At 46.7% G+C, this 27,105-nt stretch overlaps 1 protein-coding gene across 2 annotated transcripts in view; it reads left to right on the plus strand.

The window, feature by feature from the left end:
* Positions 1–13,555: 13,555 nt before the first annotated feature.
* Positions 13,556–27,105, plus strand: part of ADAP2 (ArfGAP with dual PH domains 2) — a 30,877-nt gene continuing 17,327 nt past the window's right edge. Inside the window, exons 1-5 of one of the 2 annotated variants that reach the window (XM_065909767.1) lie at positions 13,556–13,757; positions 14,586–14,716; positions 16,575–16,666; positions 20,376–20,455; positions 21,689–21,801. In XM_065909767.1, the coding sequence (XP_065765839.1) occupies positions 13,664–13,757; positions 14,586–14,716; positions 16,575–16,666; positions 20,376–20,455; positions 21,689–21,801 (510 nt within the window). In that variant the 5' untranslated portion in view covers positions 13,556–13,663. Of the gene's footprint in view, positions 13,758–14,585; positions 14,717–14,963; positions 15,006–16,574; positions 16,667–20,375; positions 20,456–21,688; positions 21,802–27,105 lie in introns of those variants that run through there. The other variant, XM_065909768.1, reaches the window with a different exon arrangement.

Below are 27,105 nucleotides of genomic sequence, written 5' to 3' on the forward strand. Positions count from 1 at the left end.
AGAATACTGGAGTGGCTTGCCATGCCCTCCTCCAGGGGATCTTCCCCACCCAGGGGTCAACTCCATGCCTCTTGCATCTTTTGCATTAGCAGGCAGATTCCTTACCACTAGAGCCACCTTGGAAGCCCATTTCATGAAAGATGGAGAGACTTTAATTTTGTGATGGACAGGGAAGTCAGGAGCATGGTGACTTTGGGAGGGAAAAGTGGCGGGTTTGTGTTTTTATGAGGCAGCAGTGTCTGTGTAGATACTGTCCAAGAGGTGGTGGAGATGTAGCCAGATGTAGGTACTCATGAGAATTCTGGGATTCTTGCCAATTTCTGGGGCACTTATGAATCCAACACAAAGCCAACTTTTTGTGCAAAATTCTCCAAATCAATGGAAATAATTTCCTTTTTACTCTGAGGCTTATTCCACTTAAGTGAAAGTGAAAGTCACTCAATCGTGTCTAACTCCTTGTGACCCCATGAGCTATACAGTCCATGGAATTATTCAGGCCAGAATACTGGAGTGGGTAGCTGTCCCCTTCTCCAGGGGATCTTCCCAACCCAGGGATCAAGCCCAGGTCTCCTGCATTGCAGGCAGATTCTTTACCAGCTGAGCCACCAGGGAAGCCCAAGAATACTGGAGACGGTAGCCTATCCCTTCTCCAGCAGAGCTTCTGGACCCAGGAATCGAATTGGGGTCTCCTGCCTTGCAGGCAGATTGTTTACCAGCTGAGCTACCAGGGAAGCCCTAATTCCACTTAATGAAATGTTAATGAGTTGAAATGTATCTCTCAAAAAGATACGTTAAAGTCTTACCCTCAGTACTAGAACCTGACCTTATTTGGAAATATAGTCATTGCAAACACAATCAGTGAAGATTAAAATGAGGTCACACTACATACATGGGGTCAACTCATCCAATATGACTGCTGTCCTTATAAGATGACCCTGTGAATGCCTGTGAAAATGGAGGTGGAGTTTGGGATGACATGGCAACAAGTGAAGGCCACGGATCACCAGCAGGTCACACACACCATAAGCTAGGAGACAGGCATGGTACAGGTTCACAAACGGAATCCTCTTTGCCTGCATCTTGATTTCAGGCTTCTCGCCTCCATAATTAAATGCTTAAAGTGCATTTCTGTTGCTTTAAGCCACCCAGTTTGTGGTGATTTGTTTAGCAACCCTAGAAAACCATTATATGGGGCCATAAGGAACCCTGGTGATTGATGCTTTCTGAGATGATGTGGTTCCCTGGTAAGATGCAACAAATGACTTTTTACCTGCTCAGCTTTGTAGACAGTTTCTCATCCTCTCTGAACCTCAGCTTCCTCATTTGTGAAATGGAGATCATGGTACCCACCTCATACCGCCAAGAAATCCTTCTAAGAGGATTTCTCCTTAGAAACTGGATGCAGAGAGCCTGGCATAGAATGTTAGGTCCTCTATTAAAGCACCACCTCTTCTTTGGAGCTAATTATTAATGACCTTGAGGGGAAACACCGTCATTTCTCAGAGCATTCATTCAGAATTATGTTGACCAGAGTCTGGAAGTAGCAAGAGGCAAACACTGAACATGATTTACTGTAAATCAGAATCAGTGGGTTCAAAATGAAAGACGTCATCTTCCCCAGAAACCAGCTCCTCACTTCCCTGTTTTTGTTGCTCAGATGCAGATGACCCTGGCTCCTCTCATTCGTATGTCTAGCCCATTTTACCCAGTTTCTATATTTTCAAAACTTTTTTTTGACCATGACCCAGGAGATGTTGATGTACATGTGAAACAATAGCTTTATTTAAAAATACTTGTACCAACAAGGACCTATTGTATAGCACAGGGAACTATACTCAATATTTTATAACAACCTATAATGGAAAAGAATCTGAAAATGAACTTTATATATATGAACATTAAGAAAATTGTTATACATTATTACATATTCATGCACATAAGAACATTATAAATATGTATAGCTGAATCCCTTTGCTCTACACCTGAAGCTAACACAATATTGTCCATCAACTGTACTTCAATAAAAAGAGAGAGACAGGGACTTCCCTTGTGGTCCAGCAGTTAAGACTCCACACTTCCAATGCAGGAAGCACAGGTTCGATCCCTGATCAGGGAATGAAGATCCCATATACTATGTGGTATGGTCAAAAATAAAATAAAATACTGATTTTTTAAAAAAGAGAAAAAATATTTATGTTCTTATGTAGGATGAACTTTGACATTTTCTATTTCAGTTTGTGTGTGTGTATCTCATCTTTTAAAAAACACTGATGTGTGTTTATTTGTTTGTAACACTGGTCTGCTTTTAACCCACAGGACCCTGGGTGGAGATGTCCAGTAGATGGTTAGATATGTAAAGGAGAGGACTGTGATATGCCATTAAAAAAAAAAAAAAGACACTTTATCCCATGAGAATGTCTGGGCTGAGTCAGGGAGAGGGATGGGTTGAAGAAAGTGCAGGGAGTCCAGGAGAGAACCTGGGAGTACCAGCCCTGGGGGCGAGTAGAGTATTTGGATTCCCCAAAAGATGGAGAAGCGATATTTGGAGAGATTCAAAGGGAGACAGGACAAAGTCAAGTTAAAATGGGGACAAAGGACACAGAGAATTTTGAGGTGGGAAAAAAATTTCTTTTTTAATCTGGGTTAATTGGAACCACTAAATTGATATTAATTTCACAACCCACTATTGTGTGGTATCTTACAGTTTAAAACACATGAAATTCTATCAGCCTTACCTGCAAAATGTCTTTTTTAACCTCTCCATTGCTGTGGCCACTCAAATCAGAACCTCCTGTCTCCACTGGGCTCCTGCAATAACCCCTCCCCCTCCTGATCCCTCTGCTTTCTGTTGGCCTGACCCTGTAACTGTCCTTCACATACATCCTTCCTGTCCGGACCCCGGGGCTGGGTGAACCTCCAACTCCTGCCCGGTGGAGGAGCCTCCCCCTGCTCTTCCAGGTCTTTCTCTCTGATCACCGCCAGGTACCCATGAGCTGCTTCTCCACATTCTTGATACATTCCTGGTTGCGGCAATGTTCCAGGAGGTGAACTCATTTTGGGAATCCCACTTCCCTCTACTAAGGATTAAGAAGGGGTTGACAGAGGACAAATCATTGGATGGCATCACCGACTTGATGGATATGCGTTTGAGCAGGCTATGGGAGATGGTGAAGGACAGGGAAGCCTGGTTTGTTGCAGTCCATGGGGTCACAAAGAGTCAGACATGACTGAGGGAATGAATACCAACAACAAGGATTAAGATAAGGGTGGGTGTGCTGGACTTTCCTGGTGGTCCAGTGGTTAAGACTTTATGCTTCCACTGCAGGGGGCTTCCCCGGTCATGGAACTAAGATTCCACAAGCCCTGTGCTGCTAAAAAATAAATAAATAAGGTCCATTTCTCCATCAGCCTGGAAGGACGTTGCGGTTGAGCCGCCGAGAAGAACAAGTACCATGTCCACTGCTTTGGCAAAATCTCAGATGCGTGGCCTCCTGGCCAAACGTCTGCGATTTCATATTGTTGGAGCATTCATGGTCTCCCTGGGGTTTGCAACTTTCTATAAGTTTGCTGTGGCTGAACGAAGAAAGAAGCCATATGCAGATTTCTACAGAAATCATGATTCCATGAAAGATTTTGAGAAGATGAGGAAGGCTGGTATCTTTCAGAGTGCAAAGTGATTTGGAATATAAAGAATTTCTTGGGTTGAGTTCCATGGAAGTTTGTCACTTTCCTGTGTTCCTGAACTATGAACCTATGACTGTCTGGGTTGAGAAATAGTCTCTCAATAAATAAACAATTAACAAATAAAAAAAATAAGTTAAAAAATAAATAAATAAATAAGAGTGGGTGTAGTTCTGTTGGGGGACTAAGAGGAAGAGATTTTTATAGCCTGATAAAGAGTGGGAGTGATGTATGGGAGCGGAAGTGGCCACCTCCTGTTTCTTCTTGTGCCTGACAGTGGGCGGGTGATATCACAGAGGCAGCCATCTCTCCATGGACAGGCAGCACTGACAAGGACTAGAACAGGCCTTGATGACAGCGTGCAGCTGCAGGACCAACCCTGACACCGCCTACTTTTGGTTCAGTGAGGGAATAACTGACCTTGTTTAAGGCAATTTTCAATCAGTATTCTGATACTTGGAACTGATCACTTCCTGATTAAGATACCCACTCAGGAAACAGTCCATGTGTTTTTGTTTGTTTGTTTGTTTGCTTTTGTTTTTCTTTCTTTTTTTTTTTTTATGTGGACGAATTGTTAAGTCTTGAGTGAATTTGTTACAATATTGCTTCTGTTTTATGTTTTGGTTCCTTGCCCAAGAGGCATGTGGAATCCCGGCTCCCTGACCAGGGATCAAACCTGCACCCCTGCACTGGAAAGCAAAGTCTTAACCACTGGACCATCAGGGAGGTCTCATGTCTCCTCATTTGACTCTTATCTTTTCAAGATGATCTGGAAGCTACCAACTAGAATATATCAAAAAGTCATTTCTGGGGACGTTCCTGGTGCTACCGTGGTGCCAGTGCAGGGGGCACGTGTTTGGTCTCTGGTCCAGAAAAATCCCACGTGCCCTGGAGCAACTCAACTCATGTGCACAACTACTGAGCCCAGGAGCCTCAACGACAGAACCTGTGTGCCCCAGCCACTGAAGCCCGTGAGCCTCGAGCCTGTGCTCCACAACGAGAGAAACCCGTGCGCTGCAACCCCACTGGCCGCAACTAGAGAAAGCCGAACAAAGCGATGAAGACCCAGTGCAGCCAGTAATAAATAAAGCAGTGTGTACATATCGATCCCAAACAAAACAAAACAAAAAGGCATTCCTGTGGCTCAATAGGTCTCCTGGAGACAGAGGAGCTCAGTGGTTATGCTTAAACTTTGAGATCATTCAGTCCTGTGTTTTAACCAGGTTTTAACCAGGCAAACCAGCAGTGTGAACTAGAGCAAGTGACATCACCTGTCCATGCCTCTTCAGATCCTCCTAGAGTGCATGAGGGATTTGAACTGTAATTATATCTGTTATAATATCCAGCACATAATTTAAATTCTTAGGCCAACTATCAAAAGGAAAAACAGCATTCACACTTTGAGACCCAGAATCAGAATACTTGAACTGTATTACATATGTGTATATCAGTTTATTTCTATAAGAAGAGTCTTCCCTTTTGCAAAATAAAGCTCAAAATACCCCTACCTACAAGGCAGTTGTCAAAATGAAATTATATAAGTGATTGGTAGCTTAGAAAATGTTATACAGTGAGTGAGATTAATTGGACAATTGGTTATATAGGTTGAGATGAGATGTGATTGTCTAAGAAATAATCTCAAGGGGAAATACCCAGATGCTTTATAAGATAATTATTTATGGAATTGATTTATGTGAAACTAAAAGAAATCAAAGTCTTAGATTTTGAACTCAATTTTAAAACTCTAGTTCAATAGGGACGTACCCCAGTGTTCAAATCAAAATGTCACCCAAATCCCTTCAACTGTAGCAATAACTTCTCACTCAGGGCTCCAGGTAATGATGTAAAATGTAAACACTTAACTATCTTGTGTTTATTCAGGCTCTTCAGATTTCATAACTGGATTCTTCCACCTTCCAGATCCCTGGATGGTTGTATTTTATTCATAATACAAACTCCCATAAGCCTTTGTACCTTTGTAACGTGGCTCTCAACTCTACTCAAGTCAGTCAACCAATATTTTTTATTGTATAAAGGTACACATAAAATTCACCATTTTAACCATTTTGAAGTCTACAATTTAGTAGCATTCACAATGTTGTGCAGTCATCACCATGATCTAGTTCCAGAACATTTCTAACACCCTAAAAAAAACCCTTGTCCACCATGGAACCAACCTAGATGCCCATCAGCAGACAAATGGATAAGAAAGCTGTGGTACATATACATAATGGAATATTACTCAGCCGTTAAAAAGAATACATTTGAATCAGTTCTAATGGGATGAAATTGGAGCCCATTATACAGAGTGAAGTAAGCCAGAAAGATAACACCAATACAGTATACTAACGCATATATATGGAATTTAGAAAGATGGTAACGATAACCCTATATGCAAGACAGAAAAAGACACAGATGTATAGAACAGACTTTTGGACTCTACGGGAGAAGGCAAGGGTGGGATGATCTGAGAGAACAGCATCGAAACATGTGTATTGTCAAGTGTGAAACAGATCACCAGTCCAGGTTGGATGCATGAGACAAGTGCTCGGGGCTGGTGCACTGGGATGACCCAGAGGGATGGGATGGGGAGGGAGGCGGGAGGGGGGATCAGGATGGGGACACATGTAAATCCATGGCTTATTCATGTCAATGTATGGCAAAAACCACTACAATATTGTAAAGTAATTAGCCTCCAACTAATAAAAATAAATGAAAAAAAAAAAGCTAACCACACACACACAAAAAACAACCCCTATGCACACTATTTAGCAGTCCCTCTTTATCCTCCCTTCCCCAAACTCCCGGCAACCACAAGTCTGCTTCCTGTCTGTATGGATGTGCCTATCTTGCACATTTCACACAAATGGATCAACCAATACTTTTCAGGCTCAGCACTGCTAGGCACCACGGGTTCAGAGATGAATATGACAACCTGCTCTTAAATGAGATCACTTCCAACTGGGATGAAAGAGAGTTAAAAAAATTAGTGTACAATGTGATGTGATGATTATTGAAATAAAAGTATGAACATTGTGGGAAAACAGACGAGGGAGAAAAAGGATGTTGCAAGAAGTTAAGATTTGCATCTGGGGGTGGGGGCAGGGGTTTGCTAGACCAGCGAGGGCTGGGCGGGAGGATGGAGTAGAAAGGAGGGGGCTGGAGTAGGCCGGGAAGAGTGTGAGCAGGGCAACGCCAAGCGTGTCACCACCCCAGGGCGTTTGCACTTGCTGTCCCCTTTGGCTGGGACCCTCTTCTTTCAGATGGGTGCCTAGCTGGCTTAACCTTTTCCTTTTCAGATCTTTGCTACCATGTCACTTCCTCAGAGAGGACCTCCTTGACCTCTCTATCAAAACAGAATCTTCCATATCCCTCTATCCCCTGACTCTGGTTATTTTCCTTTATAGCATCTTCTGTCTCCCCCACTTGAAGGTAAGCTGCCCAAAGGCAGAACTGTTTGCTCCGATTATAACTGTACCCTCAGTACCTACACAGCAGTACCTGCCACCTCGTATGCGCCCTGTAAATATGTCATGAGTAAATGAGCAAACACTTTGGCAGTATGGCAGTTGGGAGTCCCTCCCAGCTCTGTACTAGTTGCTGGTAAGACAGAGTGGTATATAACAGACAAATAGGTGAAATCCATCAGATTCTTCTGTAGGACTGCTTGAGTTTCAGCTGTTACACATGCCTGCCCGTTCTTTCTTTCCTTCAGAAAGGGAAACACTTCCAACAGGGATCTACTGCATAGTACAAGGAACTATACTCAATATTTTGTAATAACATATATGGGAAGAGAATCTGGAAGAGAATATACATACATATATATATAAATATATATACATATACATATGAGTAAATGAATTCCCGTGCTGTATGTTGTTGTTGGCCTTCTCCAATGGCTCAGCGAGTAAAAAATCTGCCTGCAATGAAAAAGACAGAGGAGTTTGATCCATGGGTTGAGAAAATCCCCTGGAGGAGGAAACGGCAACCCACTCCAGTGTTCTTGTCTGTAAAATCCCATGGACAGAGGAGCCTGGCGGGCCCATGGGGTGGCAAAGAGTTGGACACAATTGAACAGTTAAGCACGTGGCGTTGTTGTTTAGTCGCTCAGTCGTGTCTGACTCTTTGCAACCCAAGGACTGTAGCCCACCAGGCTCCTCTGTCCCTGAGATTTCCCAGGGAAGAGTACTGGAGCAGGTTGCCATTTCCTTCTCCAGGGGTCTTCTCAACCCAGGGATTGAACCCGTGTCTCCTGCACTGAAGGCAGATTCTTTACCACTGAGACACCAGAGAAGTCCCTATACTGCAATTTTTTAAGAAAGAAAGGAATACACTTTTGTGACCTCAAGTCCTCTCACTTTATTGCTTGCTATTTTTTTTACCCCCACTTGTTTCTTCATTTTTTTCACAAATATTTATTGAATCCTTGTTTTGTGGCAGACAGGTACTGGGGGTACACTGGGGATACACTGATTTGACTGTCTTCACAAATCTTGGATGAGTGAAGGAGACCCGTGAGCAAGTACAGCAGAGCTGGGTAGGTACAGCTTGAAAATTCAGTGTTAAAGAGGGAAAAGACTTTGGGTATAAAGTTACTCATTACAGTGCTATGTGTAACAGTGAAAAATCAGTCATGATCTATGTGTCCAAGAATAAGGAAATACATATATCCCATGGACTGTTATAAAGCTATTAAAATGATGTTGTGAAGCATCCATAGTAACATAAGATACAATGTAAAGAAAGTTTTAAAGGATAAGCAATTATATGAAAAATATGGCCTAAATGATAAAAAGATATATAAAAGACCAGAAGGAAATCCATGTAAATATTCATAATAATAAATCTTGGTGATAGGACCATTAAAAGAGCATTAGGTTGAACTGCACGACATTACTATTTTCATAAGTCAACTTTACACATTTTAACATAATATTTTATTGCAAAGAGCTCAAGATGAACTTGGATTTTAATCCCAGATCCAGTCCTTTGTATCATCCAGTATGCATCGTCTCAGTTGTGTAACGTTGGTTGGACAAATTTATTTAGATTCTCTCTCAGGGCCTCAGGAGGCAGGTCAGGTGGTCTGATATTCCCATCTCTTTAAGAATTTTTCACAGTTTATTGTGATCCACACAGTCAAAGGTTTCAGCATAATCAATAAAGCAGAAATAGATGTTTTTCTGGAACTCTCTTCCTTTTTCGATGATCCAGGGGATGTTGGCAATTTGATCTCTGGTTCCTCTGCCCTTTCTTTTCTTTTTTTTTTCCCTCTGCCTTTTCTAAAACCAGCTGAACATCTGGAAGTTCATGGTTCACATACTGCTGACGCCTGGCTTGGAGAATTTTAAGTTGTATTTAAGCTGAGAAATCTGTATGCAGGTCAGGAAGCAATAGTTAGAACTGGACATGGAACAACAGACTGGTTCTAAATAGGAAAAGGAGTACATCAAAGCTATATATTGTCACCCTGCTTATTTAACTTATATGCAGAGTACATCATGAGAAACGCTGGGCTGGAGGAAGCACAAGCTGGAATCAAGATTTCCGGGAGAAATATCAATAACCTCAGATATGCAGATGACACCACCCTGATGGCAGAAAGTGAAGAACTAAAGACCCTCTTGATGAAAGTGAAAGAGGAGAGTGAAAAAGTTGGCTTAAAGCTCAACATTGAGAAAACTAAGATCATGGCCTCTGGTCCCATCACTTCATGGCAAATACATGGGGAAAGAGTGGCTGACTTTGTTTTTCTGGGCTTCAAAGTCACTGCAGATTGTGACTGCAGCCATGAAATTAAAAGATGCTTACTCCTTGGAAGGAAAGTTATGACCAACCTAGACAGCATATTAAAAAGCAGAGACATTACTTTGCCAACAAAGATCCGTCTAGTCAAGGCTATGGTTTTTCCAGTGGTCATGTATGGAGGTGGGAGTTGGACTATAAAGAAAGCTGAGGGTCAAAGAATTGATGCTTTTGAACTGTGGTGTTGGAGAAGACTTTTGAGAGTTCCTTGGACTGCAAGAAGATCCAACCAGTCCATCCTAAAGGAGATCAGTCCTAGGTGTTCATTGGAAAGACTGATTTTGAAGCTGAAACTCCAATACTTTGGCCACCTGATGCAAAGAGCTGACACATTGGAAAAGACCCTGATGCTGGGAAAGTTGAGGGCAGGAGGAGAAGCGGACAACGGAGGATGAGATGGTTGGATGGCATCACCGACTCGATGGACATGGGTTTGGGTGGACTCCAGGAGTTGGTGATGGACAGGGAGGCCTGGCGTGCTGTGGTTCATAGGGTCACAAAGAGTTGGACACGACTGAGCAACTGAACTGAACTGAACTCAGGGCCTCAGGTGTCCCATCTGTAAAATGGGCATAAAATTAGTCTACACCTCAGGGTTATATTGAAGAGGAAATGGAATAATAATGCCCATAAGGGTCCTGACATACAGCAATCCCTGAATAATACCCTGAATAAATGGCCACAAGTGTGGGTGGTGTTTTCTTTCTTCTTTATTATGTATTCCAAATTTCCTATAATTATAGTTTTCAAATTGTGTACAACTAATAAACATAATTATTTAAAATTTCCAGGGAGTTGTGGCCTATCCCTTGGGGATCTTAAGCCCAGTCTAGGCTTGGGAATGTGGTTGAAGGCTTTCTTCCAGCCCTGTCGAGGCTGGGCTTAGCTCGACAGAGACCTTGACCCCGGGAGCAGCGCTGTTGTTCATGCTCTGAGGGACCCTGGGAGCTTTATTTACAGAGAACACTGTGTCCCAGGGCCCGACTGCCCCCTCACCCCAGCAGCTGCTGTATGGACTGAGCCGACAAGGGGGGTTGCCTCTGGCCGATCCCAGTGTTCCGCTGGGTCACAACCTCCTTTGGCACAGAGTTCTTCCTTTAGAAGCAGCTTCTGGCTCCCGAATGCAGAGCTGAGCTTGATTTTGATCATGTCCAATCCCCACGAGGGGGCTACAGAGTCTCTTCTTATGACTTTGAAAAGCGTTTGGAACTAGATAATGGTGATGGTTGCACAGCATTGTGAATGGAATGAATGCCGTTGAATTGTGCATTTGAAAATGATTCAAATAGCCAACGTTATGTTAGAGATTTTTGTTGTAATTTTTTTAAAGTGGAAAAAAAAATCCACTTGTGGGAGGAAGACTAAAGGGAGAGAGGCTTGTCCTGTGGGGTTTGGTGGTCACTGCAATAGGAGAACTGGATGTAAGCCCTGTTCCCACCCTTGCTGGTGATGACCTTGGGTACCTTAACCTCTCATCCTCCATGAGGGTAGCAAGCTGCCCTCAGATGGCCGTCATGGGATGCAAGTGTAATCAAATAGTGTAAAACTCTCTAAAATAACACTCAATACTTTTAAATGAGAATTATCTCCCCTTCCCAAAGAAAGAAGGAAAGCAAGAAATTCATCACCAGAAGTATAACAGTACTGGTTTTGATTTGTTTCTGGGTTTTTTTGTTTGTTTGTTTGTTCTTGGCAAATCTTGAGGCTTGAAATTCTGTTTGTTTGTTTTAGTTTAAAAAATGTATTTTATTTTAAAAAAAAGTTTGGCGGAGCCCTGCAGCATGTGGGATGTTAGTTCCCCCACCAGGGACTGAACCCATACCTGCTGCAGGGGAAGCACGGAGTCCAAACCACTGGACTGCCAGGGAAGTCCCTTGAAATTCTGTTAACTGGAAACTTCCAGAAATAAGGAAGAGAAGAAACTAAAGGAACCTCTCAATTTCTGGCTTCTCACCGTGAAAGAGATGTTGTTTTTTCCCTTCAGTTGTTTTTTTGTGGGGCTTCCAGAGAGGGGATGCTGAGATTCAAGGTGCAAAGGAGGGCAGCTCAGTGGGACAAAGGTGCCCAAGAACCATTCCAATATCACCATTCCGCCCTGACATTGTCAGTGGAGAAATGGTGTCCGTGGCCTGTCCCCTGATTGTCCCCCGCTTCCCCCTTGCCTTGCCTTCATACCTTAGGTTGCCTTTCCCATCTTTCTCCTGGGAGATTTATTTCTGTCTCTTTTTCATGTAAAGCAGCGGAAATGAATCATCTTCCGGCCTGTTTGGTAAACAGCCTCTGGCCCTTCTCCAGGCTCTCTCACTGGTTCCTCCGGAGATGTTCCTAGGCCAGGCAGCACCCCCACAGCAAGACCATCCTGGCTGGTTATTCTTGGTCATGTTCCCCTCCCCCAGGGTCTGGAGGCCTGACCTCCTCCACCCTGGAGAAGATGGGAAATGACACAGAGCATTCCAACAGATGATCCCATGAGCTGCCCAGCGGGGAAGCAAGGGAGCCACTGAGCTTTGAGGGCTTTGTGTGCCAATGACCATCTCTATGACCCTGTTCGGTGATCTCTCGACCCTCATTTTACAGATGAGGAGTCCAAGGCTCTGAGAAGTGAAGGAACTTGCCCAAGGCCACGCAGCTAGTAAGTGATGGAGCCAAGATTCAAAGTCTGGCTTCCTGAATTCATTCCATTATACCATGCTGCCTTACATGTTCGCATGCGTATATGCATGTGTGATGAATTGGAAATGCTGGCAGGTCAGCTATAAGATCAGTTGCAACCCACCAGGATGGAAATTGAAGATCCATGTGCATTATGCTTATGACAGATAGGTGTTTGTATACAGAGGGAGTGACACGTGTGCACAGAGAGTGCCTTACCAGGAGCCTGTGCATCACTGAGGATGATGTCAAGGAGGGAAGGAATGGGGAAGGGGCAGCGGGATTCATGAAATGCCCAGATTCAAGACCACCTAAACCCCGCTCACACCTTAAGTGATGAACATTCTCAGATAATAGTGCCCGGTGGTATCCCATTGGTAAAGCCTCACTTCATGGGGAACACAGTCAAATGACTATTTATTGAACTTCTAAAAATGTGCAGGTGCTGTTTCTAGGAGCTGTGTGGGATACAGAAATACAACTTCTGACATCAAACTAGTGTGTGTCGGAGGTTGGGGAGGAATTAACATAAATATGTAAATAACTGTGATGCAAAGCTGGTTGAAAGCTCTCAGGGCCAAAAGAAAAAATGGACCCTATAAGAGCCAGTATTCTAGCAAGACCAGAAGCTGGAGAGATCACTCCAAGCTAGCTAAGTTTCAAGGAGGGCTTCCTCAGGAGGTGGCATTTAACATCTCTATGTCTTTAAGTAGATGTAGGATCTACATGGATATTTCCTACTAACTCAGCTGGTAAAGAATCCAGCTGCAATGCAGGACAGCCCGGTTCGATTCCTGGGTCGGGAAGATCCCCTGGAGAGGGGATAGGCTACCCACGCCAGTATGCTTGGGCTTTCCTGGTGGCTCCGTCGGTAAAGAATCCATCCGCAATGCGGGAGACCTGGGTTCAATCCCTGGGCTTTCCAGATTCCCTGGAGGAGGACATGGCAACCCACTCCAGTACTCTTGCCTGGAGAATCCCCATGGGCAAGAGGAGCCTGGCGGGCTACGGTCCATGAGGTCGCAGAGCTCACGACTGAATGACTAAGCACTGCACAGGACCTCTATCAGAAGAATGCCTTAACAGAAGTTAGAGCCTTGCTAGTTTTCCAAAGACATATGTCCTCATTCTCCTTCTACAGAGGCGATTGATCTACAGATCAACCTTCTACAGAGCGGTTGATCAGGTTGTCCACAGTCACAACGCTAGCCGGTGATAGGCCAGGATTTGATCAGCGGCCAGAGTGAGCGACTCCAAGCCCTGCGCTGGGTCCCTCCCGGACCGGTGCGGCCTTAGAGAGGAACGCGATCCGCGCAGCTGGGGGCGCAAACTGGACGCGCCGGGGGCGGGGCGGAAAGCCCAGAGTGGGCGGGGTTTAACGCCCCGGGGGCGGGGCTGGCGGCGAGGACTTGGCTGTAGGAGCTGTCTGCTTCCCGCTCCACCTGCGGGCAAGCGAGCTGGCCATGGGCGGCCGCGGGCCGAGGGGCGGCCGGGCTGAGCCCTGAGCCCTCCGGGGCCGGCCATGGGTGACCGCGAGCGCAACAAGAAGCGGCTGCTGGAGCTGCTGCAGGCGGCGGGCACCGGCAACGCGTACTGCGCAGACTGCGGGGCGGCGGGTAAGGTCGCGGAGGCTCGTGTAGCCCGGTACTCTGGGCCGGCCAGCGGCCCGCGGGTCCCGTCCCCTGCCTCCAGACCCGGGCGGGTCCCAGACCCCCGCGCACGACTCTTATATCACCTTCGGACCCGGGGCCGCCACAGCCCTCTCCTCGGCCAGTACTGCCCCCACTCGAAGCCGGGCCCCCTGACCTACCCCTTCTGGACCTCGACACTGGATCCCAGCCCCAGGTGCCCTGCCCATTCTACTGACGTCCCTCTGCCAGAGACGCTGCCCACCCGGACCACGGTCCTTGACCTCTTCATTTCGGACCCAGCCCCTTCCCCCACCCTCGGATCCAAACATCCCACACACCAGGGTTCCCAGACCCCGGACCTAGGTCTTCCCGGATGGTTCAGTGTCCCCTCCCGCGCCTCGGACTTCCCCGGGGTTCTGCGCGCTCAGACTCGGCGCACGCCAAGGGACTCTGACCCCACTTCCCACCCGCACTTCCCGGCGAGTTGCGGGTCAGTCCTTCCGCGCTCTCCTCTCAGTTCCTTGAAGTGCTGTCACTTCCACTTCGCGCCCGCCTCAGCCTCTCGCTCTCCATCCCCCAGACTCCTTCCAAGATCTTCATTCTGGCCGCCGCCGCAGCCGCCTCAGAGCCAAGTGGGCTGACCAGAGGGTTTCATGCTGGTATCTTAGTTCGCGCAAGGCGGGGAGGCCGAGAGAGAAGGCATGGGCTGTTGGTACCTGCCAAGCCCTTGCCTCTCCCGGCGCCCCTAGCCTAGCCCTGGTTTCTTCAGCCAGCACTTCAGCCAGCTCCCCACCCTGCCCTCTCACCCCGCAGATCCCGACTGGGCCTCTTACAAGCTGGGCATCTTTATCTGTCTGAACTGCTCCGGAGTCCACCGCAACTTTCCAGACATCAGCAAAGTGAAATCCGTCAGACTTGACTTCTGGGACGACAGTATCGTGGAGGTAGCAAGGGGCGCAGGTGGAGAGCCTTTGAACAGGAGCCTGCTCCCATTCTTCAGGGAAGGAAACTGAGGCCGAGAAAGGGGCAGTAAGGAGCCAGTTAGAGTTGCCTTAGACAGACACCCTGAGTTCAAATCCTGGCTCCATCGCTTCCCTACTTGCAAGCCGCGAGGTCCGGAGCCTGCTATTTAACACTAGCTGTGGGCCCTTTCCATACGTATATTATAAATATACCACTCTCCCTTCACAGAGCTGCTATCAGGATTAAATGCTGACTCAAGACAGGTACAAAGTAAGTAGTCAATTAACAGCTGCTGTTCTTAGTAGCTGAAGTCTTGGACCAGAACAGAAGTATCCTGATTCATGGTCCATAGCCCTTCTCCAGTCCCCCTAGCTAGCGAGGGAGCCACCTTGTTCTCCTGATCTCCAGAGATGGAGAACACTTTCAGCCTGGATGATGACACCATTCTGGCCAGAAAACCTTCAGAGAGCAGGCAGTCCTAAACTGGGCTGGCTGAGGATTTCAAGAACTACTGGGGAAGCAGACCCATGTTTACTGAGTACCCCTGTCTGTGTCAAGCACTGTGCTAGGCCACTGGGCTAGATGCTTTGTTCATTCATTCATTCATTTCTCTAAGCCTGCATTTGCTGGGTGTAGGAGACAGCAGTGAAGATAAAGTCTCTGCTTATGTGGAACTTTACATTCTAGTGCAGGAGAAAGACCGGAAACCGGCATATTAACCTGAAGGTCGTTTCTTTGTGTCTCATCACTCCCCCGTTATGGGCTTCCCTGGTGGCTCAGTGGAAAATAACCTGCCTGCCAATGCAGGAGACACGGGTTCGATCCTTGGGTTGGGAAGATTCCCTGGAGAAGGAAATGGCAACCCACTCCAGTATTCTTGCCTGGGAAATCCCATGGACAGAGCAGCCAGGTGGGCTACAATCCAGGGGGTCGCAAAGAGTCGGACACGACTGAAGTAACTTGGCTCTTAGCACTCCCTGGTTATAGCTTCTTCATCTTTGCAGGTGAGATCCCTGAAGCCCAGGGGGTTAGGTGTAGCCCAGGGGTCACTCAGTGAATAAATGGCACAGCCGAGATGGGAACCGTGCTCTGTGGAGACCCAAAGCCCATGCAAATCCTGCGACACAGCCCAGTGGCCAGTGGGGAAGGGAAGAATAGGGTTCACTCTTTCCAAGTGACGTGGATTAAAAATGGGCTGTTTTTTTTCACATGAGTCCCCAGCCTAGAAATGCCACTGATGTTACTGAGTGCTGACTGATGGCCAGGGCCACTTCTGACACATATGCATGCCTCTGGGTCTCTCTGGTTCGATCTTCCTGACCTATATACTCTATGGGATGGAGCACTGAAGTGCATCCTCCAGTTCCATCTATCTCCTATGGACTTGCAGGGACTACTGCTGGTGGTCCTGGCCATCTGTGGAGGGCAGTGGAGAAAGTACATGAGCTTTTGAGTTAGGCAAGTTTGGGTTCAAATTCCAGCTCTCCACTGACTATCTGTGTTACCTTGGGTAAGTCACCTAACCTCTCTGAGCCTTGGTGTCCTCACCTTATAACAGGGACAGTAGTATTATAGTGATTGAGGGGATCAAGTGGAATAATGTGGGAGAGCTGTAAAGTGCTCTGCCTGTATGAGGCATGGTTGTTACATTGTTCCAGGCTGGGACTTCTGAGCATCACACGTGACCAAGCTGGGTCGGGGGAAATGTCAAACTCCAGGAGGAATGTCTCCTGACTCAGCCTAGGAGCCAATGAGAACAGTGACCTTCTGGGTAGACTGTGGTTTCGTTTCACGTTTTTTCAAGTTCTAACATTACCCCAAGTTGCTGTTGTCTTGCAGTTTATGACCCACAATGGGAACCTCCGAGTGAAGGCCAAATATGAAGCCAGAGTCCCTGCATTCTACTACATCCCCCAGGCCAACGACTGCATGTGAGTGGATGATTTCCTGGTCCCACCCACTCCCGCCACTACCCCATCTCCCGTGCCTTTGTCTCTGACAGTCTTTTTTGTGGACCTGCCCAGCAGGTGGAGCCAGGAAAGCATTTGGTACATGGAGAACACAGAGATCTGTGTGAGGCCCTCTCTACCTTCAGAGCTTGGGTAGCCTCCTCCCCTTTCTGGGACTCAGTTTCCACAGCCGTGAAATGGGACATCTGCTTTAGTTTCTGTGCCTTTGCCTTGATGTTCTCATAGCCTAAGGTGATGACTAACTTGATTAAGAAGAGTAATGCCAGTATTCTAGCAGAATCAATGTGTTTCAGCTACTTTGCATGGAATCTTGTGCTCAGAGCTGTCCCGCCTAAGCTCAGCATAGCTCCAAGGCAGCTGCTTAGGCCCCAGATCCCCAAATAATAACCATAGAAATACTTGCAGCTACTAATATTTATTGAACTTTACTATGTATCAGGCCCTGTGCTAAATGCTTGTGTATGTTAATTTTCGTTCTCTCAACAACCCTATGAGATCAGTATTTGGTGAAAACCATGTGGATGAAAAACCTGAGGCTGATAGAGGCAGAGCTGGGACTAGCCCATCTGATACCAGGGCCTTCGTGACTGTACCAAGGCGCTGGGAAAAAATCCATTGTACTGGGATTGCATGCCATGGAGCAGCAGGAGGGTTCAGGTCCCCGGGGGGTGATGGGTGAGGGTGACACTGGTTCCCTAGTGACCCCAGACCTCTGCAGGACTGACGGCCTGCGCCTGAGCTTCCCTCCCAGGCACTCAGCCTCCGGTTTGAGTGTGAATGGAGTGTGAATGGGGAGAAGGTTTACCTCCAGGCAGACAGGAGGCATGGCCTGCAGGAAACAGGCTGCATTTCCGCCACCATTGTCCTCTAACCATGGCAGGATGCTGTTGGACAGTGCACAAACTATACAACCGTACCTAGTGTCCTGTCATTTCTCAGTATTTAAGCATCCCGGGAGTGGCAGGGCAGGCCCAGCTTTCCACTCAGGAGACCCCGGTATGGTTCTCTGTCTCTGTCACTCTCCAGCTGTGAAAAGGTAGACAAGGGAGCAGAACTCTCCAACTCGTGGCAGCCTCATCTCTGAAACGTAGACAGTGATGCCCGCGTGGTAGCATGATGGTAGAGATTAAAGGAGATAACTTAGGTAAAACATCTCATAAGACACCCCTCATGCCATTTTTATTTTTAGGATTTATTTACTTGTTTTTATTTGTTTGGCTGTGGGTGGGTCTTCATTGCTGTGCACAGGCTTTCTCTAGTTGCAGCAAGCGGGGACTGCTCTTCGTTGAGATGCACTGGCTTCTCACTTTGGTGGCTTCTCTTCTCGTGGAGCACAGGCTCTAGGCACACGGGCTTCAGTAGTCGTGACACAGTGGGCTCAGGAGCTGTGGCGTTTGGGCCCTGGAGCACACTCGGGCTTAGTTGCTCCTCAGCATGTGGCATCTTCCCGGACCAGGGATCTGACTGGTGTCGCTTGCCTTGCAAGGCAGATTCTTCACCACTGGACCACCAGGGAAACCCTTCATGCCAGTTTTAATCTATTTCTACCTCCACTTTGGCATACTGGCCGGTGGCTGGCCCAGCTGTGGGATGTGCCAGGCTTAACGTGAAAGGGCTCCTTTTGCCTCACCCTTTGCTCCCAACCCTTTGCTCCAAGGGGAAAGGACCAGGTACTTGGTAAGCACCTGCTGAGCTCAAGGCTCTCTGCCAGTGCTACATAGACACTATGTGTCATGACCCCTACTACAGTCCTGAACTGTAACCCCTTCTGGTTGAATACTAATGGCCTCCATCCCTAATTCTAAAAGTCCCCTGAATTCTCCACCTCCAGAATCTCGGTCTCCATTCCCTCTCCCAGCTCTGATTCTGTGATTCAGGGTTCCTCCATGTCCTGGGGCAAGGGTAGTGCATTCAGTGGGGCTCTTGACTATACACAACAGAAACCCAGTTTAAACCAGCTTATGCACAAGGTGATTTTCTGGGTTCGGATCAGACCGCACAAAGAACAGAGGTGGAGCCACCCTCTGGGAGGACAGGCTGGAGGCTCCAGCACCATCAAGTCTCTGAAATCCCTCTGGTTCCCATTCCTGCCTCTTTCTCTCAGCCAGGTTTTCTTCCTGTTGTTGTTCAATTGCTCAGTCGTGTCCGATTCTTTGTGACCCCATGGACCTTAGCACGCCAGGCTTCCCTGTCCTTCACTATCTCCTGGAGTTTATTCAAACTCATGTCCATTGAGTCAGTGACGCCATCCAACCATCTCACCCTCTGTCACCCCCTTCTCCTCTTGCCCTCAATCTTTCCCAGCATCAGGGAGTCAGCTCCTTTTCCAATGAGTCAGCTCTTCGCATCAGGTGGCCAAAGTATCAAAACTTAAGCTTCAGCATCAGTCCTTCCAATGAATATTTAGGATTGATTTCCTTTAGGATTGACTGGTTTGATCTCCTTGAAGTCCCAGGGGCTCTCAAGAGTCTCCTCCAGCACCACAGATCAAAAGCATCAGTTGTTCGGTGCTCAGCCTTCTTTATGGTCCGGTTCTCACATCCATACATGACTACTGGAAAACCATAGTTCTGACTCTATAGACCTTTGTTGGCAAAGTGATGTCTCTGCTTTTTAATATACTTCTCCCTGTAGCTGGGAGCAACACCATATCCATGTTCCCAGCTCCAGCTCCCAGCTCGACCCTGGAGAGAGAGCTTCCAATCCCCCTCTCTCAGTTTTGCTCCTTTTGGTCCCCACAGCCCAGAGCCAAGCTCTGATTGACCAATTTGGGTCAGGTACTCAGTTCTAGGTCATTCCCTGTGGCCATGGGATGAAATCATATCAAACTGGGAACGTTTGCCTGGAAAAGGCAAGAGGGAACCAAACAATTGGAATGAAGTCCCTCTCAGCTGTGTGGATTTTCTGTATGTATGGGTCGTGGGTGACAATATCCGGTTGGGCTAATAGCAAACACCTATTTTGTGCTCAGCATAGTACTAGGCCCTCTGTATGCATTTAAACGTCTCAATGACTCTAAGGGATAGGTAGATATAATATTACTGGAATACTCCCCAAGTTCAGAGGAGTAAAGTAACTTGCCCTTGGTCACACAGTGGATGAATGGTAGAGTAGGACCAGGTCCCAGATGGTCAGACCCCAAGACCACTGCTCTGTCTATTGTAGCACGCCCAGATCTCATGGGTGTGCCTTGGGGAGAGGCTCGTGGACTCCCCTGGCTTAAGCTCATGAACACACAGTGTGATGTGGCAGAGTAGATGGTCCAGGGGAGCTGGCATCTGTCTCAGTGACCTAGAGGATTGGGGTTGAGGTTGGAATAGCATAGTGGTTTGAATATAATCCCTGGGGAGAGAGATTATTCCCTGGTGAGATACTGGCTTTGTCTGCAGACATTTTGGAGTATCACAACTTGGGAGGGGTTGCTATTGGTATCAGGGGGGTGGAAGTCTGAGATACTGCTAAACATCCTGCAAAGCACGAGATAGTCCCCTATCATGAAGCATTACCTGGTCCCAAGTGTTAATGGTATGCAGGTGGAGAAACGATGGCCAGCCTGGCCAGGCAGCCAGGCACTGCTGTGAAGCTCCCATCCTCAGCTACAGGGTCTCATAAAATTGCCATGAAGAGAGGATGCATCAGACACAGCTGACTAAAGGTTCTCTCTTTTTAGGGTCTTAAAAGAACAGTGGATTCGAGCTAAGTATGAGAGACAGGAATTTATGGCCGATGGGAAAACCATCTCACACCCAGGTAAAGTTATTTTCATTATCTTTTGAGGGCTGATTCTGATGCATTCTAGAAAACAAAGTGCCTGAGTATTAGGAATAAGGTCAGCAGAGAGATACCTGCCGCTGTCCCTCTGGCCCCAGAGACCAAGGTGTGGGTTCCTCTGCTTCTAAAATAGCAACACATCGGTTGGTGGGGTTTTATGGTCTTCTTGGTCGAGAAGCTCATTCGTTTCAGGTCCTTGCAGGACCACAGGGTGTACAAGTCTTAGTATAAATTGCAAGAAGATTCACCCCCTGGGCAGACCAGGTAGAAATAGACAACCTGCTTCTGGCTAAGGGGGCCCCTGGTGTGGCACAAGCCTTGAGAAGGAGAATGGGCTGGTTTTGCCTCCCTTCCCAGCTTTGTGCAGGGCATGACCTCATCGGTGGCCTTGGACCTGCAGCACATTCTACCCCTCTGCTGTGAGTCCAAATGGACACTGTCCCAGAGAGCAAAATGTACAAAACCGCTCGAGGACCAGAGGCAGCCAGTGCTGAACGCTCGTAGCCACCAGGAGCACAGAGTGTTCAGCCACCAGCAGGGACCCAGAGGTCACTCATTATTCCCCTACTTGGGAGACTTTCAGTTGGCTGATATCAACGTGAAGTTGGGCCTCTTTCAAAATCAGTGCAGTTTCTCAGTTCTTAGCCTACTTAAGGGTTCCTTTAACTTTTAGTTTATTTATTTTTGGCTGTGCTGGGTGTTTGTTGCTGCACTGGCTACTCTCTAGTTGCAGTGTGTTGGCGTCTCGCTGCGGTGTCTTCCCTTGTTGCAGAGCGCGGGCTCTAGGCCCGCAGGCTTCAATAGTTGCAGCACGTGGGCTCAGTAGTTGTGGCGCGCGGGCTTAGTCGCTCTGCAGCATGTGGGATCTTCCCAGACCAGAGATCAAACCTATGTCCCCTGCCTTGGCAGGTGGATTCTTAACCACTGGACCACCAGGGAAGTCTCCACCTAAAGGTTTACTATGTCTTCTTAGGAAACAGCCAAGAAAGAAAGTTGGGGGGACCCCCAACTAAAATCATACAGCATTGCAAAGTTTCCCCAGGCCCACATCCTGCAGCTGAAATAGCTAAATCAGATCTGAGACGTTTCAGCAGCAGGTGGGCGGTCCATTCCACCCCTGAGACTGCATGGTACGGGGTCACCAACAGGCGGGTGAATTACCGGTTGGTGTTAGAGCTGCGGTGGTTCACTCTTTCTCATCTTTGGTGGCAGGTAACCGAGAAGGGTTCCTGTGGAAGCGGGGAAGGGATAACGCACAGTTCCTGAAAAGGAGGTTTGTCCTCCTGGCAAGAGAAGGCCTGCTGAAGTACTACACTAAAGAAGAGGTAAGCTTCCCTTACTGCTGCCCGAGCGAGGGCACTCACCCCCCTCCGGTCTATGGTTTGATCATGGTGCCTGGTCTTGCAGATGAGCTCAGTCACTGAGACTTAGGTACCACATGCTGCTACTTTTCCTCATTATACAATCCATCCAGTCCACTGAAAACTCACCTTCTCTTCACTTTGAATGGGCTTAGACTGGTCCATGATTAAGCTTTTGATGATCACTTGACTTTATTTCATTTATTCATTCACTCAGGAAATATGTATTGGACTTCCTCGTTGTCCAGAGGTTAAGAATCCGCCTGCCAATGCAGGGGACATGGGTTCGATCCCTGGTCCGGGAAGATCCCACACACCTCAGGGCAACTAAGCCTGTATGCCACAGCCCCTGAAGCCTGTGGGCCCTAGAGCCTGTGCTCCACAACAAGAGAAGCCACCGCAATGAGAAACCTGCACACTGCAACTACAGAGTGGCCCCCAATCACTGCAACTAGAGTAAGCCCTCACGCAGCAATGAAAACCCATCGCAGCCAAAAAGTTATATTCATTGAGCACCTACTATGCTAGACCTTATTCCAAGCCCTGAAGATATAGCAGTGAACTAAATGAAGTTCCTGATCTCTTGGGGCTTCCATTCTAGTGAATAGAGACAGGTAATAACCAAAATATATGTTACCTATCCAGTGGCAATAAGTTCTATGAAGTAAAATAAAAGAAAGTGAAGGGTTAGAGCATGATACAAGTATGGGGCATGGGGAAGTGGTCAGAGGGGGCCTCTCTAATGACCTCTGAGCACAGAACAGAATAAACATGAGTAAGTTATGTGGATATGTGGGGGAGGGGTAGAAGAAGCAGAGAACGGTATGTGCAGGAGCATGGTCATGTGTGCTGATTAGAAAAGATGACCCCTCTGAGAGGGTGCATCCCTGGTCCAAGTCTAGGCAAGCAGAAGCCTAGATGCCAGTTGTCCTCATCCCTTAAGCCAGGAGCCTTTTGTTCAGTGCACGAACTGCCCAACCATGAGCCATAGCCGTGGCTTGAGCTGGGAGTGTATTTGGTAAGTCTATAGGGCACGAAGGAGACCAGAGTGCCTGGTACAGAGTGAGCAAAAAAAATAATGGAGAGAGATGAGCTCACATAGTGGAAGACTTTGAAGACCATAGGAAGATGGTTTTGTTTTGTTTTGTTTTGGGAAGCAACTTTATTGAAATGTAAATTCACATACCATAGGATTCACCTATTTCAGTTCAGTTCAGTCACTCAGTCGTGTCCAACTCTTTGTGACCCCATGGATTGCAGCACACCAGGCCTCCTTGTCCATCACCAACTCCCGGAGTCCACCCAAACCCACGTCCATTGAGTCAGTGATGCCATTCAACCATCTCATCTTCTGTCGTCCCCTTCTCCTCCTGCCCTCAATCTTTCCAAGCATCAGGGTCTTTTCAAATGAGTCAGCTCTTCGCAATTCACCTATTTAAAGTATGTAATTAATAGCTTTTAGTATATTCGTGAAGTTGTGCAACTGTCACCATAGTCAATTTTAGAACATTTTCATTACCCTAAAAAGAAAACTCACATGTGTGAGCTCTAGTTCTCCCTTCTACCAGCCTCCCCCAGCCCTGTTGTTGTTTAGTTGCTCAGTCATGTTTGACTCTTGGCAACTCAATGGACTATAGCCTGCCAGGCTCCTCTGTCCATGGGATTTCCCAGGGGGTTGCCATTTCCTGCTCCAGGAGATCTTCCCGACTCATGGGTGGAACCCGTGTCTGCTGCTTGGCAGATGGATTCTTTACCACTGAATCGCCAGGGAAGCCCTCCCCTTGCCCTAGGCAACCACTAATCTACTGTCAGATTTGCCTGTTCTTGACATTTCACACAAATGGAATCATATAATATGTGGTCTTTTATAGCAGACTCCCTTCATTTAGCATTAGGTTTTTAAGGATCATTCATGTTGTAGCATGTATGTAGCATGTATATGAAATATATACTTCATTTCTTTTTATTGCCAAGTAATATTCCACTGTATGGATATACCACATTTCACTTATTTATTCATCAGCTGATGGACAGTTGTTTCCACTTTTTGGCTAGTATGAATAATGCTGCTATGAACATTCATGTACAAGGTTTTATGCGAATCTACGTTTCCAATTTTCTTGGGTAATTCTCCCTAGGAGTGGAACTGCTGAGTCACATGGTAACTCTGTGTTTAATTTTTTGAGAAATTTTTCCAAAGTAGCTGCACCATTTTACATTCTCACCAGCAGTGTATGAGGGTTCTCCACATCCTCACCAATGTTTGTTATTATCTGTCTTTTTGATCATAGCCATCTTGATGGGTACAAGATAATATCTCATTGTGATTTTGATTTGCATTTCCTTGATGGCTAGTGATTTTGTGTGTCTTCTGATGTACTTACTGGCCAGTTGCACATCTTCTTTGTAGAAATGTTTATTCAGAGCCCTTTCTCAAATTTTGATTATGTTATTTGTTTTTTTTTTTTTAGCTGTAATAGTTCTTTATATAGTCTATATACAAGGCCCTTATTGGGTATATGATCTTTTTTTAAAAAAAATTACATTCTTATTTCTTAATATTCTTTTTCATTATGGTTTATCACCAGAATATTTTTACAAAAAATTTCTGTGTTTGGATTTTACTCTGCTATTGGGAAGACATATGAGGGTTTTGGGGCTTCTCAGGTGGCACTAGTGGTAAAGACCCTGCCTGCCAATGCAGGAGATATAAGAGACCCAGATTCGATCCCTGGGTCAGGAAGATCCCCTGCAGGAGGGCATGGCAACCCACTCCAACGTTCTTGACTGGAGAATCCCTTGGACTTTGGAGCCTGGTGGGCTGATCCATAGCATCGAAAAGAATCAGACATGACTGAAGTGACTTAGCATGCATGCAGGAGGGTTTTGAGCAGAAGATTGATAAGCTTTGACTAAAACTTTTAAAAAGAGATACTCTGGCTGCTACTTGGGCAAGAGTGGGTCAGGAGGAGGCAAGAGTAGAAGCAGAGAAACCAGTTAGGAAGCTACTACAATAATCCAAGATCAGGATAATGGTGTTGGAGATGGTTAAAAGTGGTCTGCATGCAGTTTGGAAATAGAACCAGTGAGATCTACCGAAGGACTGGACACGGGGAGCCAGAGGGATCAAGAATGATCCACAGGACTTCTCTGGTGGTCCAGTGGTTAAGAATCCGCCCACCAGTGCAGAAGACACAGGTTCGATCTCTGCTCCAGGAAAGTTCCACGTGCTGTGAAGAACGAAGCCTGTGTGCCACAACTACTGAGCCAAGCGCTCTGGAACCCGTGAGCCACAACAAGAGAAGACATCTCAATAAGAAACCCATGCAACTAGAGAGAGAGTAGCCTCCTCTCGAGGCAGCTAGAGAAAGCCCAAGGGCAGCCACGAAGACCCAGCACAGCAAAAAATAAGAATGCATCCCAGATTTTTTGCCTTATGCAACTATGAGGTTAGTTTGTCATTTGCTGAGATGGCAAAGATTTAGCTCCCTGAGGGGATGATCATGAGTCCTTTTTCATTTGAGAGGCTTGTTAGTCATCCACGTAGAGACTGAGGAAGGCATTCTCAGAAGTTCTGAGTCTAGAGTTTTGGGGAAAGTTTTGAGCTGGAGTCAGCAGCGTGCAAACTGGTTGAGCAACAGGACTGGTTGGAATCACCGAGGTGGGGGATGGGGGTGGATGAGAAAAGATGTCTAAGGACTGAGTATTTTAGGTATTTGTTACTGAGTGACACACCACCCTAAAACTCAGTGGCTTGAAATAGCAATTGATTGTGTCTCATAATCCTCTGGGGTCAGGAATTTGAGCAGGTTGTGGCTGATGCAGGGTACTCCCTGTGACTTCAACTGGGTCATTCCCTCTGCTACATTTTCTGGGCTGGGCTCGAAGACCCAGAAAGCCTTCACTCACATGTCTCGTGCTTTGCTTCCTTGTGGTTTTTCTCTCTGTGAATGTTCCTCATTCAGGAGTCCAGCTCAAGCTTTGTTACAGCATGGCGGCCAACTTCCCCCAAGCAAACGAGGATGCTGCCAGGCCTCTCAAAGCTTAGGCCAGGAACTGCTTGCTATTGGTCAGTTCAAGTCATGCAACCAAAACCAATTCGGTTCAGTTCAGTTCAGTTCAGTCGCTCAGTCGTGTCCGACTCTTTGTGACCCCATGGACCGCAGCACGCCAGGCCTCCCTGTCCATCACCCACTCCCAGAGTTTACCCAAACCCATGTCCACAGAGTCGGTGATGCCATCCAACCATCTCATCCTCTGTCATCCCCTTCTCCTCCCACCTTCAATCTTTCCCAGCAACAGGGCCTTTTCCAGTGAGTCAGTTCTTTGCATCAGTTGGCCAGAGTATTGGAGTTTCAGCTTCAGCATCAGTCCTTGGGGATAGAGATTGCGCCTCTTTTTTAAAAAAAGTATTTATTTATTCCTTTTTTCGGCTGTGCTGGATCTTCATTGTTGCACTCAAGCTTTCTCTAGTTGTGGCAAGCAGGAGTTACTCTCTAGTGGTACACAGGCTCCTCACTCTGCTGGCTTCTCTTGTTGTGGAGCATGGGTTCTAGAGAGCACCAGCTCAGTAGTTGTGGCTCGTGGACTTAGTTGCTCTGCGGCATGTAGGATCTTAGTCCCTGACTAGAGACTGAGCCTTCGTCCCCTGCGTTGCAAGGGGGATTCTTAATCACTGGACCACCAGGGAAGTCCGTGATGTATATCTTGACTGTGGTGGTGGTTACGTGAGCATATATGCTTGTCAAAAAACTATACTCTTAAAATGAGTTCCATTTATTGCTTACCAATTATACCTCAGTTAAACTGAATAAGTGAAAATTAACCGCAAACTGAGAGTCCATTCAAACTCATCGTGTTGGCAAAATGTTAGAAAACTGGCAGCATCAAGTGTTGGTGAGGATATGGAGAAAGGAAAACTCTTCTGTGTATTGTTGGAAGTAAATATTGGGGCAACCACTGCGGAGAGCTAATAGTGAAATAACTTGGCAGGTTTCAGTAAGTCAAGGATGTACACACTTATGAGCTAGCAATTCCATTCCTAAGTATGTACTGTGACCTAGAGACACCCTCACAGATGTATGGCAAGGATGCAAGCTGACTGCAGCAAAAAATTAGAAACAATCTCAATATTTGTCACCAGGAAAATAAATGGATAACTTTTGGTATAGTCATTTACAAGAGCTGAGTAGATGGATTTATTTCAACATGGATAGAACTAAAAACTACCAGGTTGAGTAACAAAAGTAAGATGTAGAATGAGCTATA

Source organism: Muntiacus reevesi, chromosome 18 (assembly GCF_963930625.1).
Source record: "Muntiacus reevesi chromosome 18, mMunRee1.1, whole genome shotgun sequence".
Taxonomy (NCBI): domain Eukaryota; kingdom Metazoa; phylum Chordata; class Mammalia; order Artiodactyla; family Cervidae; genus Muntiacus; species Muntiacus reevesi.